The sequence below is a fragment of the Penicilliopsis zonata genome (genome assembly GCF_001890105.1).
Source record: "Penicilliopsis zonata CBS 506.65 unplaced genomic scaffold ASPZOscaffold_4, whole genome shotgun sequence".
Taxonomy (NCBI): domain Eukaryota; kingdom Fungi; phylum Ascomycota; class Eurotiomycetes; order Eurotiales; family Aspergillaceae; genus Penicilliopsis; species Penicilliopsis zonata.
This window is the reverse complement of record NW_019208914.1, coordinates 1239636-1252078: the sequence shown is the minus strand read 5'-3', so window position 1 is coordinate 1252078 and position 12443 is coordinate 1239636. Positions and strand designations below refer to the sequence as shown.

At 53.0% G+C, this 12443-nt stretch overlaps 5 protein-coding genes across 5 annotated transcripts; 2 read left to right on the top strand and 3 right to left on the bottom strand.

Annotated features, from left to right (window-relative positions):
* Window positions 1–149: 149 nt before the first annotated feature.
* Window positions 150–1505, bottom strand: ASPZODRAFT_62162 (hypothetical protein; the record flags this gene model as incomplete). The annotated part of the gene is made up of 1 exon (XM_022729061.1): window positions 150–1505. A coding segment is annotated over one exon (1356 nt), but the record flags the coding sequence as incomplete, so codon positions are not given.
* Window positions 1506–5326: 3821 nt separating this feature from the next.
* On the top strand, window positions 5327–8322 carry ASPZODRAFT_130610 (hypothetical protein). The gene has a single exon (XM_022722544.1). It carries the CDS (start codon window positions 5451–5453, stop codon window positions 7950–7952), a length of 2502 nt encoding a protein of 833 aa, XP_022583055.1. The 5' UTR covers window positions 5327–5450; the 3' UTR covers window positions 7953–8322.
* Window positions 8323–8374: 52 nt separating this feature from the next.
* On the bottom strand, window positions 8375–9886 carry ASPZODRAFT_130609 (hypothetical protein). The gene is made up of 5 exons (XM_022722543.1): window positions 9633–9886; window positions 9050–9563; window positions 8955–8994; window positions 8663–8875; window positions 8375–8592 (listed from the first exon to the last, which is right to left on the bottom strand). The coding sequence occupies exons 1-5, from the start codon at window positions 9633–9635 to the stop codon at window positions 8577–8579; spliced, it is 786 nt and encodes a 261-aa protein (XP_022583054.1). The 5' UTR covers window positions 9636–9886; the 3' UTR covers window positions 8375–8576.
* A 161-nt stretch (window positions 9887–10047) lies between these two features.
* Window positions 10048–11008, top strand: ASPZODRAFT_130608 (hypothetical protein). Its single transcript, XM_022722542.1, has one exon. The coding sequence runs from the start codon at window positions 10133–10135 to the stop codon at window positions 10844–10846; it is 714 nt and encodes a 237-aa protein (XP_022583053.1). The 5' UTR covers window positions 10048–10132; the 3' UTR covers window positions 10847–11008.
* Window positions 11009–11083: 75 nt separating this feature from the next.
* Window positions 11084–12219, bottom strand: ASPZODRAFT_14672 (hypothetical protein; the record flags this gene model as incomplete). Its single annotated transcript, XM_022725198.1, has 3 exons — window positions 11084–11362; window positions 11421–11894; window positions 11953–12219. The coding sequence occupies 3 exons, from the start codon at window positions 12217–12219 to the stop codon at window positions 11084–11086; spliced, it is 1020 nt and encodes a 339-aa protein (XP_022583052.1).
* Window positions 12220–12443: the final 224 nt, after the last annotated feature.

The following is a 12443-nucleotide window of genomic DNA, read 5'->3' as shown; positions in this document are numbered from 1 at the left end:
GAGCCAGAGCTACCAGAGGTACCGGTAGAGCCAGAGACGGAGGCAGAGATGGATGCAGAGCCGGAGCCAGAACCGGAGCCGTAGCCCGAGCTGCCAGAGGAGCCCGAGCCGGAGGAAACGCTGGTGGGGGTGGCGCTGGGGAAAGCAACGCTGGCAGAGGCGGAGCCAGAGCCAGAGCCCGATGAAGAGCCGGTGCCGGAGATGCTGCAGCCGCTCGACCAGGAGATGAGGATGATCAGGATGTCGGTGTCGATGTCAATGCCGACCGAGCCGCCAAGGAAGGCAGACAGCTCGGCGAGGGCTTCGGCGGAGAGGACAGTCATGGTCTCGCCCGCGGTACAGGCACCGATAGAGCCCTTCAGGGAAGCGCTGATGTCGGAGCCAACGGAGCCAGAGAGCCATGTGCTGATCGAAGTGATCTCGGAGGTGGTGAGGGTGATGGAAATGTCGGACGAGACACCGATGGAGAGCCAGTACAGAAGGACGGACTTGAGCTCAGCACCGATGGAGCAACTGGAGCCAGACAGCCAGGTGGCAAAGGCAAGACGGACATCGGCGCTCAGAGAGGTAGAAACGCCGCCTTCGGCGCAAACGTTGAGGCAATCGGTGATGGAGGTGTCGAGCTCAGCACCGAGGTCGGTCTCGAGGAAGGCAGAGATGGAAGCCTGGGCGCTGGAGGAGAGGATACCGCTGGAGTCGACACGGGCACCGACGGCGGCACCGACAGAGACGCAGGTCAGGGCCTCGGTGGAAAGATCACCGACGACGATGACATCCGTGCTAGTGCTACCCTCCAGCCAGGCCAGAACAGCAGTCTGGAGCGAGGAGCTGAGGGTGCAGCTAGAGCCCGAAACCCAGGTCTTGAGGGTAGCCTTGATATCGGCAGACAGGCCGCTGACGACACCACCAGCCGCGCACAGTCCCAGAGCACCGCGGATATCGGCGTCGAGGGCAACGCCGGCAGAGCCAGAGAGGAAGGTGGTGAGGGTTGTCTGAGCGGAGGAGGAGAGGCAGACCTCGCTCTCAAGGTCGGCGGCTCCGAGGATACCGTCAACGGTAACGTAGAGATCACCTGCGGCGGCGATACCGGCACAGGTGGGGATGTAGAGTGCGAGGCCAGCGCAGACGTCGGTCGACAAGGTGACAGAGTCATCCCCGTCACACCAGTCCAAGAGGGAGGCCTTCAGTGAGGAGTCGAAGGAGCTATCATCCAGGGCCTCGAGCCACACCTTGAGGTCACTGCGAGCCTCGGAATGGATGGTGCCAGCCGAGCAACCCAGGGCACCTCCTTCCAGAGCGGCAGCTGCTTTGGCAGACATAGTGGTGAAGGTCTCCGCCGAGATGGAGACGCTGCCCCCAAGAACGGCATCGAGGATGGAGCTCAGGTCGACGCCGAGATCACTGATGATCGAGGAAATGAAGCTGCGGCGATCCAGCGCATTAGTGGTCGGGGCGGCGAGAGCATACGCCGCCAAGTTGGCGAGAAGCAGAAGTTGATAACGCATAGTGAGGGTACAGATATTATAGGAGAAAAGTGTTCAGAAAGAGAGAGAGAGAGAGAAATTCTTTGTATAGCAGGTCACGAATGACGGATTAAGGGTAAAAACCCTTGGAAGCTGGCAACGATTGACTGAGGACTGACCAGAAGCAGTCACAGTAAAGAGTGTGGTTGAGACCAAAGTACAATAACAGAGAAAAGGAAAGGGGAAAAAAAGGAAAGAAAGAAAGATTGAATATCAACAACGACAGTTGATTGATGGGTGAGGACGAAGGTGTGAGAAGGGGAGACAATGATCATAATATATATACCCCCTGGGCCGCTGGAGAATAATAATGGCACGCACATAGGTACTCGCGTACTTCGCTCAAGGAGTTCGCAGTGACGGAGCCTATACCCCGGTATTCCACACCGAGAGGGGAGAGAGTGGCACTAGGGACGGGCTAGCAGCCACAGCCAGCTCTTCAGGGCACTACCGTCTGATCTGAGGACCCAGATCTTTGACCCAGAAGTGGATCGCATGGTGCAGGTGGAAGCAATCGCATAACAGGCTGGCCGAGGTCCGTTGGAAAAGGGAAGCATCCGAAACGACCGGGCCACTCACCTATTTCGGGACACCATACTGGAAAAACCATGCCCCATACGGACAGCAGCCGGTGGAAACAAAGAGAGGCCAAGGCTGGGAAGGGACCATAGGGGAACTATTAGTTAAGAGCGCCGGTCAAGAGTGCCATGCGCATTTTTGAGGTGATGGAGCGATTAGTTAGCAACTAATCCAATAATAACCCAGCCCATCTTGTCTCTCAATTGTGCAGCTAGCTGGAGAGGTCAACAGCAAGGCCGGAGATTACTCGGTACATAGGTAGTACATAGTACTCCGTAACGTGCTCATGTAAATCGGAGAGACGGTGGCTATTCCCCAGGGAAATGTGGCATTGAGATCAGCAGTCGGATCCGTCATCCAGTGGTATTTTTGGCGGGAGAGAAAACAGCCAGCCCAATGGGAGAGGCCTGTCGGTTTGCTGATCACCATGCCATATCCACACTCTTTTCACCAGCAAAGGTAAGCCCACGAAAAGATCACCACCAAAGATCCCCACGGCTGGTAGTTCTCGTAAGTACGACGGGAGGGAAACGGCTTACTACTGCCCCGTAGCCTGTAGGCCTTGTCCATCATCAAGTGGAGTATGTGACCAGGAAAGGTATTTTAACAGTCCCTAAGTTTTCCTTGATTTCTCTCTTTTTTTTCCTTTTTTTTTTCTTTCCCACATGGCAACTGGCCAATTTGAAAAAGAGCGGTCCAGAATCACAGGTTTTCCCATGCATACGCAAAAAAGGGCAGCGTTGGTGGGCAACTTGCCCGACCCCCCCCCCCCCCCCCTTCCCTTCGGAAACCCTCAAGAAGCTACTGCTACCAGGGCAGAAAGCAAACAGAAATGGTTGCTAAGAATAGCAACCACCAGTGTTACAGGTGCAATGCGAACTGGTGGGCGAAAAAGACCCCTTCTTCCGCCGAGCAAACCATGGCCGGGTTGACCCTTTCTAAACCCCCAGGAAGGAGAAGGTGAAACTCCGGTCGAGTACGATTTCGCAGCCGAGAAAGCAGCAGTAAGGAGTAGTAAGTACACGCGGTAGCATGGACGGATCTAGAATGGGCGGGCCACAGAGGGGGGCAGAGGAGGGGCACGGTTCAAGAAAAGCATCTGCACAGGCACCCTGAATCCGGTTAGCTGAGAGCAATAAGACTCCGTTTAGCAACTATCTACCGAGGGAAGAAGTAGTACAGCGTAGTGTACGGAGTACTATGCTCAGAAGCACAAGAAGGGGGGAAACCTAAAAACACTAGCCTAGACCCAAGCAGGGTAGGGGCAGCAGTGAAACGGTGGCTAAGCCATAGTTAATGAATCCCTGTTGTGTTCCTGCATAGTTTAGCGTGTGGAGCAACAGACGAAGCTCAAAAAACGGGACTCAAAGCGGGTGTTCCTGAGACTCACCCAGGTCTCCATGAGTCCAGTGCTCCACCACTCCGTCCCAAACTCTCCGTAGCAAATGGTGCGACCTGGGAAGCGAGTCATCCATGGATCCTAGAAGCTGGGCTGCACAACCCCGACAACACCACCACCTCCACGAACCACCATGAACCTCCACGATCCAGGGAAGCGACTGTTTGAGGCTGGAACCTGATTCCTCCGGTCGTTTCAGCCAGCAAGAGTCCAAGAATAGATACTCTCAAAGCTGGTAGCTGCTCCGTAGTCGCTTCCGACCCTGATTCTTCCTTCTTCTTCTTGAGGAGGCTGGAGGAGAAGGAGAAGGCGAAGGAGAAGGCGAAGGAGGAGGAGGAGGAGGAGGTTGAACTCACGGAGCAGTTGCCAGTTTCCAGTTGAGGAAGGGGCGAGTCGGTCGAGTTCCGCTGAGCCAAACAAGCCAAACAAGCCAAACAACATCCGACGATTCCGGCTTCCAAGTTCCGACGTACCCGTATCCCGTGACAACAACTGCTAAGCCAGGAAGCCAGGAATACTATGAGTTGACAGACTAACTACTGACTAACTGCTGGGCAACCTCTTGGGTCCTCCGTACTCGGTACAACCTACAGACAGGAACTGCGTGCGTTTGCTACTAGTCAATAATAACAGCTGAGGTATTTATCAGTCCCCTTGGGTGCAAGAACCAATCTGCGGTGACGGTGGCTGACTATTTCTCTGTTTTCTCCAGGCATTGCCCCACTGCCCTGGTCTATATCAACTGTCTGTTAAGGCAGGCCGTATTCGGATTCCCTCGTATGAACCAGACACCCAGGAAGCTATATCTATACAGGTCTGTAACTATAATAACACCATAACTAAGAGCTAATATATTGGTTGGTTCGTACCTAGTGACCTACGGGATGGCCTAGTCAATAGATCACGGAGTATAGGTCTTGGCTGGAAGAAAACCTTGAACACCCAGACACCCTGAATCGTAACCCGATAGATCACTTTTTCCACGCTCTTTGTCTCTTGGGAAATAGACCACGCGTACGACGGCTGAGATGGCAATACTGTAGCCCTGAGCGCACGAAGAGACTCGCAGACTGCAGATCTCTTCGAGAATTGCTACAGGTCACAATCTGGTAACTGCCGCTCTACGCAGTACCGAGTGCGAAGTTCTTCGAAGAAACATGCTGTGTATGGAGTATATACTCAGTCCTCCCAGTAGTTACTTTGCGTACGTAATGGGTTCAGAACTACGTAGCTATGACTATTGAGTGTTGATTTCGGCCTCTCAATAGTACATCGTCATCATTGACGTGGAAGCTCCACTGAGGCTTTCATATGCTTATAATGAATTAATTGACAGGAGTAATATTTATTCTTTTGTTTGCCGTGTTGTACTCGGGTGGTCATTCTGAATTGATTTTCTGCTATCAAAGTTGTTGGTATCCTGTGCTTCAGATATATATAAAGTACTCCAGAGTAAATCGTACGTAGCAGGCATACTGAACTGGTTCCAAAATAAGTATATAAATATATCTTAACTACCATAATATATTATCTAAATAAATTGAAAATATGTGTTCATCTAGAAGTAACCAGTACGCCTGTAGACTCTGCTCAGTCGCTCCTCCCAATTGATAAGACTAATATTCGACAGTGTTTATTCATTCTAGGCCATTTGAATTATCTATACTACATGGAATAAATAAGACAATAAAAGGAATACTACTCGAGAACGTTGTAGCTGAGTTTCTCTCTACCACTGTTTGTTTGTTGCCTAGGCGACAGCATATTCACGTGACTATAATATCGCGCCTCGTGTTTAGCTTCCTCTGGAACGACAACTCAACACCAGAGCCGAACGACGACAACAACCGCTGGCAAACCGACCACCAACGCCCTTCGCAGGCCAAGCGACCCTTATTCCTCGACCTACACCTAGCCTAGCACGTCAATGTAGCTAGCAGCTCGCCGCAATGTCATCGCCAACGCCGTATTCATCGACCTACGACGCCGCGTTACGCCGCCAACCATCCACCCGGTCAATGTCTCGCTCTGCGCTCTCCAGAACCAGCTCGCGACGAACATCCCCAGAGATCCAGAGCTCGAGATCAGCAGCGAGTGGGTCAGGGATGGCCAAGAAGTACTCTGCAGGAGGGGATAGCTCGGACGAGGAGGTCCCCGAACCGAAATTCAGCGCATCCGTCAAAGCGCTTTTGGGTGAGGATGGCCTGGGCTCGTCTCCGCGCCTACAAAACAGCATTAAAGAAGTGTTCCAAGGGAGCAATGAACGGCCCCTTTCCACCATGACAAATAAAAATGAGCGCGTTTTTCGGATGGCCTCCCCCAGTAATTCCTCTAATGGGAGTCCGGCACCGAGAATCGTGCGGGTGGGTAGTGCCAAACGGGAGGGTTCTGCCTTGTCATCATCACGCAATGAAACCCAGGAGTATGATTCAAGGGAGCGTGCAATTGATCTGATTACTCCTGCTCCGCGGCTGCGGAGTGTTCGCATCTCCGGCTCACGCAGCCACTCTCAATCCCCGGCATCCATCTCCCCGAGTCACGGCAGATCTCTTGAAAGGAGTCGAGAAGGAGGAGATTACGGGAGTGCAGGCCGCTCGGAGGATGAATACAGGGCAAGGTATGAAGATGACGCGCCGCGCATCGGTACTGCATCGGTTCTTCGTGCTCGCAGCGGAGAAGAAGTCGGGATGCAAAGCTCCATCCGAGTCAAGAGAGTTGGACGCCTGACAGGCACATTTCTAAACGGACCGGCAAGAAGAGGTGTCCTGCGGAGACAGAGCGAGGAGAACAACGAAACCGGACTAGAAGAGGGCGAGGATATTGGCGAGCCTCATGCCAGAGACAGAGCCAAATCGTCGTCATCTCCCATGGTTTCATGGGCAGATTCAATGCCCCAACCCACCAGTGGCGGGAAGCGCTCTCCAGACGTGGTCAATGGGGTTGCCGGCGACGGACTATTTTCGCGCTCAACTTCCCCGAAATCCTATGGATCGAACATCAAGTCCACCCCGGGCTCCTTATCAGAGGGATCGTCACTCAAGTCATCCGGTGAGAGGGAACAACCGGTATTCAAGGTACCTCCATTGCCCCCGCTACCCGCCACGCGGGATCAAGAAAATGAGCCCCCGCCAACATTCAAGCGCGTCAAGTCTCAGGGATTTAACCTGTTGGATAAACCCGAGAAGTACTCCGTCATCTATGCCGATGAGAAGAAGAAGAAGGAGGCGGAGGCTCCTGAGGTCCCTGCGGCCCATTCCGAAAGAAAGATCCTTTCCACTCGGAGCAGCAACACCCCGCACCGACCTGCTCCCCCGCCGCCCAAGATGTCGGTGCTTGAGACTGCCACGGCGACGGGGGGCGCTTCCACAGCCTCTCAATCGCGGAAGAAGCGCAGCCAGGTCTCGGTTAACCACAAGCCGTTCACCCGCTTGGATTGCATCGGTCGTGGTGGCAGCTCCCGAGTCTACAGGGTCATGGCGGAAAATTACAAGATTTTTGCACTCAAGAGGGTGAACCTCGAAGACGTCGACCCCCTGACCCTGACCGGGTACAAGGGTGAGATTGATTTGCTGAAGAAGTTGGAGAATGTTGAGCGAGTCGTGCGCCTCTTTGACTGGGAGCTCAACCAGGATAAGCATACTCTCAGTGTACTGATGGAGATTGGAGAATCTGATTTGGAAAAGATTTTGACTTATCGTCTGAACGCGGAAGATGCCATTTTTGATATCAACTTCACTCGTTACTATTGGAAAGAGATGTTGGAATGTGTCCAAGCCGTCCACAGCTTCAACATTGTCCACTCCGATCTGAAACCGGCCAACTTCCTCCTGGTCCAGGGCCGCCTCAAACTGATCGATTTCGGCATTGCCAATGCCATTCAAGACAACACGGTCAACGTGCATCGCGAGCAGCAGGTCGGGACCCCGAACTACATGTCCCCGGAGGCTCTGATCGACTCAAACGCCTCGCTTGGTTTGCCGGCGAGCGTGGGAAAAGTGATGAAGCTCGGGAAGCCCAGTGACGTGTGGAGTCTGGGGTGCATCCTTTACAAGATGGTGTATGGCCAGCCCCCCTTTGCGAAGATCGCCAAGTACTACGAGCGCATCATGGCGATCCCCAACCCAAAAGTCCAGATCGACTTTCCGGCCTACGGCGTCGGGGGCGTCATGGTACCGCCCGGCCTGCTCCGAACGCTGAAGCGCTGCCTCCAGCGCGACCAGACCCTCCGGCCGACTGTCGAGGAGCTTCTGAGCGACCGGGACCCTTTCCTCTACCCCGACGCCCAACTCGAGGGCTCCGTCCCCATCACACAGGACATGCTCGGCCGGATCCTGGCCAATGTCGTGAATCACTGTCGTGTTCGCGGCGTGCCCAAAGACGAAGAATTAGCTGCCTGGCCGGCGGGATTCTTTGACAAAATCAAAGCAGCGTTAGAAGAACAGAACAGTTGACCGAACCTCTAGATCTTGTCTTTTTCTTTTTCTTTTTTATTTATTCCCTTTTCTCTTACCATTGAATGATCTAATGATTGGCGTTTTACGGTCCGGCTCTGTCAGCCGCCTATTTCCTCTGTTTGTTTCTATTGACCTCGTTGGTCCGACTTTCTTTTCCTTTTCTTGTATCTATTTGGGTCTACCACTCTACATGGACGGACTGGCTCATACGGGCTTTTTCGGATAGCCCTCCCCCCTTTCTCTCTCTCTCTCTCTCTCTCTATATGTTTCTGCTGAAGCGTTCAAGCACTGCATCATTTAGATGTCTTCTTGGGACATGATTGCATCGGCGGGTTTGACTGGGAGTTTCACCTTGATATATATCCATAATATAATTTGGATAAGCTTTCTGAATAATCAAATCGTTTGTAAGTTTCTATCCAAGTCATAATATCTAGTAAGAGTACAAGTAGATTCAACATGCATTTGGATATGTACGCTTCATCGTTTGATCTATTGCAACTAACTAGCTATGAGAAACTACTACTTTTTATCCGTCGTGCAACAGTCATATGGCATGCATGCTCCAGAACGCCGGCCTGAAACCCAAAATAAACAGGAGAGAAAAGATTCGGTAGTGATCTAGACCAAAAGGACGCTTTAAAAAAGTCAGCATATGTCTCCCTTAGAAGAGAAATGAAAGAAAGAAAAAAAAAAAGAGTTCTCACCAGTTGACAGTGCCGTCCAGACTGGGATCGTTGGTCACCTGGGCATACTTGGCCCAGACAACCTTGCCGTTCGTGGTGACGAGGCCAAGTTCCGAGACGTTGACTTCGATGACGGTGCCCTTGGTGAGCACGCCCAGCTGCGTGTACAGCGGGTTCTGCGGGTTCTTCTTGACGGAGAGGATGGGTAATTGGACGGTGACGCCGAGTTCGGGGCTTTACAGATTAGATTTGATTCATAGAGACATTTTTTTCCCCCCGCAAGGCGAAGAAAAAAAGAGAAAGAAAAACATACTGTGTGACGTTGGCCTTCTTGTAACGCAAACCCATGGGTCCTGGAAAAAATAGTCAGCATAGAAGATCTTGACTGATTACTTAGGCCAAACTCACTGATGAAGCGCTCGAACTTGACGGGCCTCCGGGTGAAATCGTTGCCGACAAAAGTGGGCTTGGTGATCATGCGCTTCCAGGACTTCTGGTGAGTCTTCTTGCCCGTGTTGACAACCTTGAACATCTCCTCCTCGCTGATACCCTTGACCTTGGGCAGGGGCACGGCGAACTTGGCCGCCTTCTCGGCACGCTTGTCCTTGATGGCGCTCGACAGGGCCTTGGCGTTTGTCGCCTGCGACCGGTCGAGCAGGTAGTTGGGCAGCGGGGTCTTGGAAGGCTCGTCGGGTGCCGAGGACTTGACGTTCTTCTCCTCCTGGGCGCGGATGCGCTTCTTCATCTGGATCTTCTCCGCATGACGCTTCTGCTGGTACAGCTTGGCCCTCAGACCGCGTAGATTCTGGGCATCCTTCGACTGCTTGTGGGATTCACGGGCCTGGCGCTTGCGCGTCCGCTCCTCGTGGTCCAGCCGCTTGCCGTGCTGCTTCTGGAAGCGTTCGATGTACTCGTTCTGGGGCTATTTTGAGACACACTCGTCAGTACCGTCTGGACAGGACAGGCAATAAGGTCATCACAGCCAACGCACCATTTTGAACGGCGAATGAAAACGACGCTCTCTATTATATACGAAAAGAGGAACTCTGATGAGATGGCAGCAGCGGTTCTCTGCTCGGCGGGGGGTTGGAGTCGCTCGAGTCGACGAGATAAAAAAGTTGCGGTTGAAATCTTGGCACTGATAAAATCACGTGATATAAACGGTCCCCTGGTGGTTCCTCCAGAACTGGCCTGATGGGGTATCACAATAGATTTCTGTCAACAGGGAAGACGAAAGAGTATTCCATGCAGTGCATCGTCCCAGGAAAGAGCTGATTTTCCTGCGAAGAGCCGGGAGGGAGAAATTTCCGCCAGCCACGTGACTACGGCGGCCAAAGCGGCCACTTGCGCAGCTGGACGGAATTTCTCGACGGGGAAAATCAACGTCTCGTCGGAGACTCTCGACTATCAACCACAGCAGCGAGCGACACGCGAACTGTCTATTAGAATACGAACGAGATTATTGAAATCCAGCGGATTGCAGTTTTCGCCATGTTTTCTCGATCGACGCTCCGCCTCGCGCGGTGGACACAACAGCGTCCTCTCTCCTCGCCGTCCCTCAGCGTGCTCCTCCCTCAACGCGCGTGCCTGCATCAATCCGCTGCCGAGTCACAGCCATCAGCATCTCCATTGGAGACAAGCAGCAGCACACCGGCAGAATCGGTTCTCCCCCCTACACCTCCACAGACTCGCGCCGATGTCCCGCCAGCAAAACAACCGATTGCACCGCAGTTCGACTCTCCGGTGCAGGTGACACAGTCGCTGCTCGAGACGCTTCCCTACCTTACCTCGCAGGGCTCGCATTACATCTCTGCCCACCTGCACGACCGGCCGTACCTGGTGACGGAGGGCGACCACGTCCGGCTGCCCTTCAAGATGCCCAAAGTCAAGGCCGGGGATATCATCCGACTGAACCGGGCGTCTGTGATTGGATCTCGGGACTTCACGCTCAAGGGGGCGCCGTATCTCGACGAACGGCTGTTTGAATGCCGGGCTCGTGTTCTGGGCGTCGATGCCGAGCCCATGACCGTCAAAGAAAAGACGAAGCGGAGACAACGGCATGTCCGCAAGGTCAAGAGCAAGCACAAGCACACCCTCATGAGGATCATGGAACTGCGGGTCAAGACTCCGGAGGAGCTGCTGGCCGAGGGCGCGGTTGTCATGGAGCATTCGGCTACTAGCCCGAGAATCGAGGTCAAGGCATAGGGCAATATTCTTTTGAAGAAGTATGTACAGTAGAGGCTAGTGTTGTATTTTTAATCTGCATTGCGAGACTACACTTTTCCGTGAGGTTGTTAAAGTAAGAAGCCGTTTTTCTGGCTCATAGCATTACAAGACAAGACAAACAACCATGACATTGAAGCAGCAACCGAGATTTTAGAAAAGACAAAGAGAAAAAGAAAAAAAAGACATATCTCGCTGGAGAGGATGGTTCCCAACTATCTAATCATCTCTCACCTTGCGAGGCGCCGGAGGAGACTTCTTGATCAAGACGAAATCCTTCTCCAGCAACCAGAACCCCTTGTGTTCCTTCCCATCGATAGTCCTCACCATGGGCTCCAGATCGTACTTCTTTGCCAGCTCCAGGTCTTCGCACCAATTATAGTCGACGATCAGGCTCTGCTTGACCCCAAACACCGTATCAGTCTCGACATAGTTGCTGTCTCGCGAGTACAGCGCCGTGATCAGCTTGGTGTACTCGGGGTGTGCGATCATGAAATGCTAAAACAAAAACATTAACAAAACGAATGCTCAGAGAGGATAGAGAAGGAGGTAATACCATATGTGCCGGGCGGAACCAGTGACGGTTCAAGGTGCGGAGAAGTTCACCCACGGGACCGTCGTTGGAGATAGGATACGCGACAGGCTTGACACAGCGGAAGACATAATTGCCCTGGTCGTCGGTGAAGACCTTCCCCCTGCAGTTTGGCTCTTCCTTGACCTCATACTCGACATCGTAGACCCCATTCCCATCCGTCTCCCACACATCGACCAACGCCCGGGAGACAGTCTTCCCATCTGTATCGCTGATGACACCACGGACGAGCGTCGGCTCGCCGGGGGTGCCCTCTGCGGTGATGGAACCGCCCAGCTCGAGCGAGTGGGCTTCCTCGTCGTGGAAGGGGCCCAGGACAGAAGACTCCGTCGCACCGGGGACGGTGGGATAGGAGAGCGAATCCACCAGGGCGGACAGGCCGAGAATATCGGACAACAGCACGAATTCGTGACGCACATCGGTGGAGATTTGACCGACCTAGTTGATTAACAAGAGAACTCTTCTCTCCCTCTCTCTGTGTGTGTGTGAAGAATACCTCCGTCAAAAACTGCCACGCCTTCTCCCACTCATCAAACTGCAGATTCACATCCCGGGCGTAGTCGTGCAACGCCTTGACCAGCTTGGTGATCAGGTAGCGCAGGCGGGGATCCTTGCATAACGAGTTGATCTTGACTACATTCTCCGTGATATTCTCGGTCGTCAGGTCAAGCATCCGGGGCAGTGTTTTGGCGATTTCCTCGGGGTCTACGGCGCCAGCCCATTTGGCGCGGGTGCGGTCACTGAGACCGTTGACTCCAGACATGTCGAATAGATAGATAGATAGATAGACTTAAGAAGGAGTTTATAGGATAATAGGTAAGTAGTAATGAACTGCTTAATGATGAGAGAGAAGTGGTTCTGCTTTCCCTTTATATAAGTTGAGTATACACCTCTGAAACTCACTACTACAATCACCACTTCTCCATATCCCCGTATTTCTTCCCCGGAATAACAAATCACAAGGATCTGATATGGCGTACAGAGTAC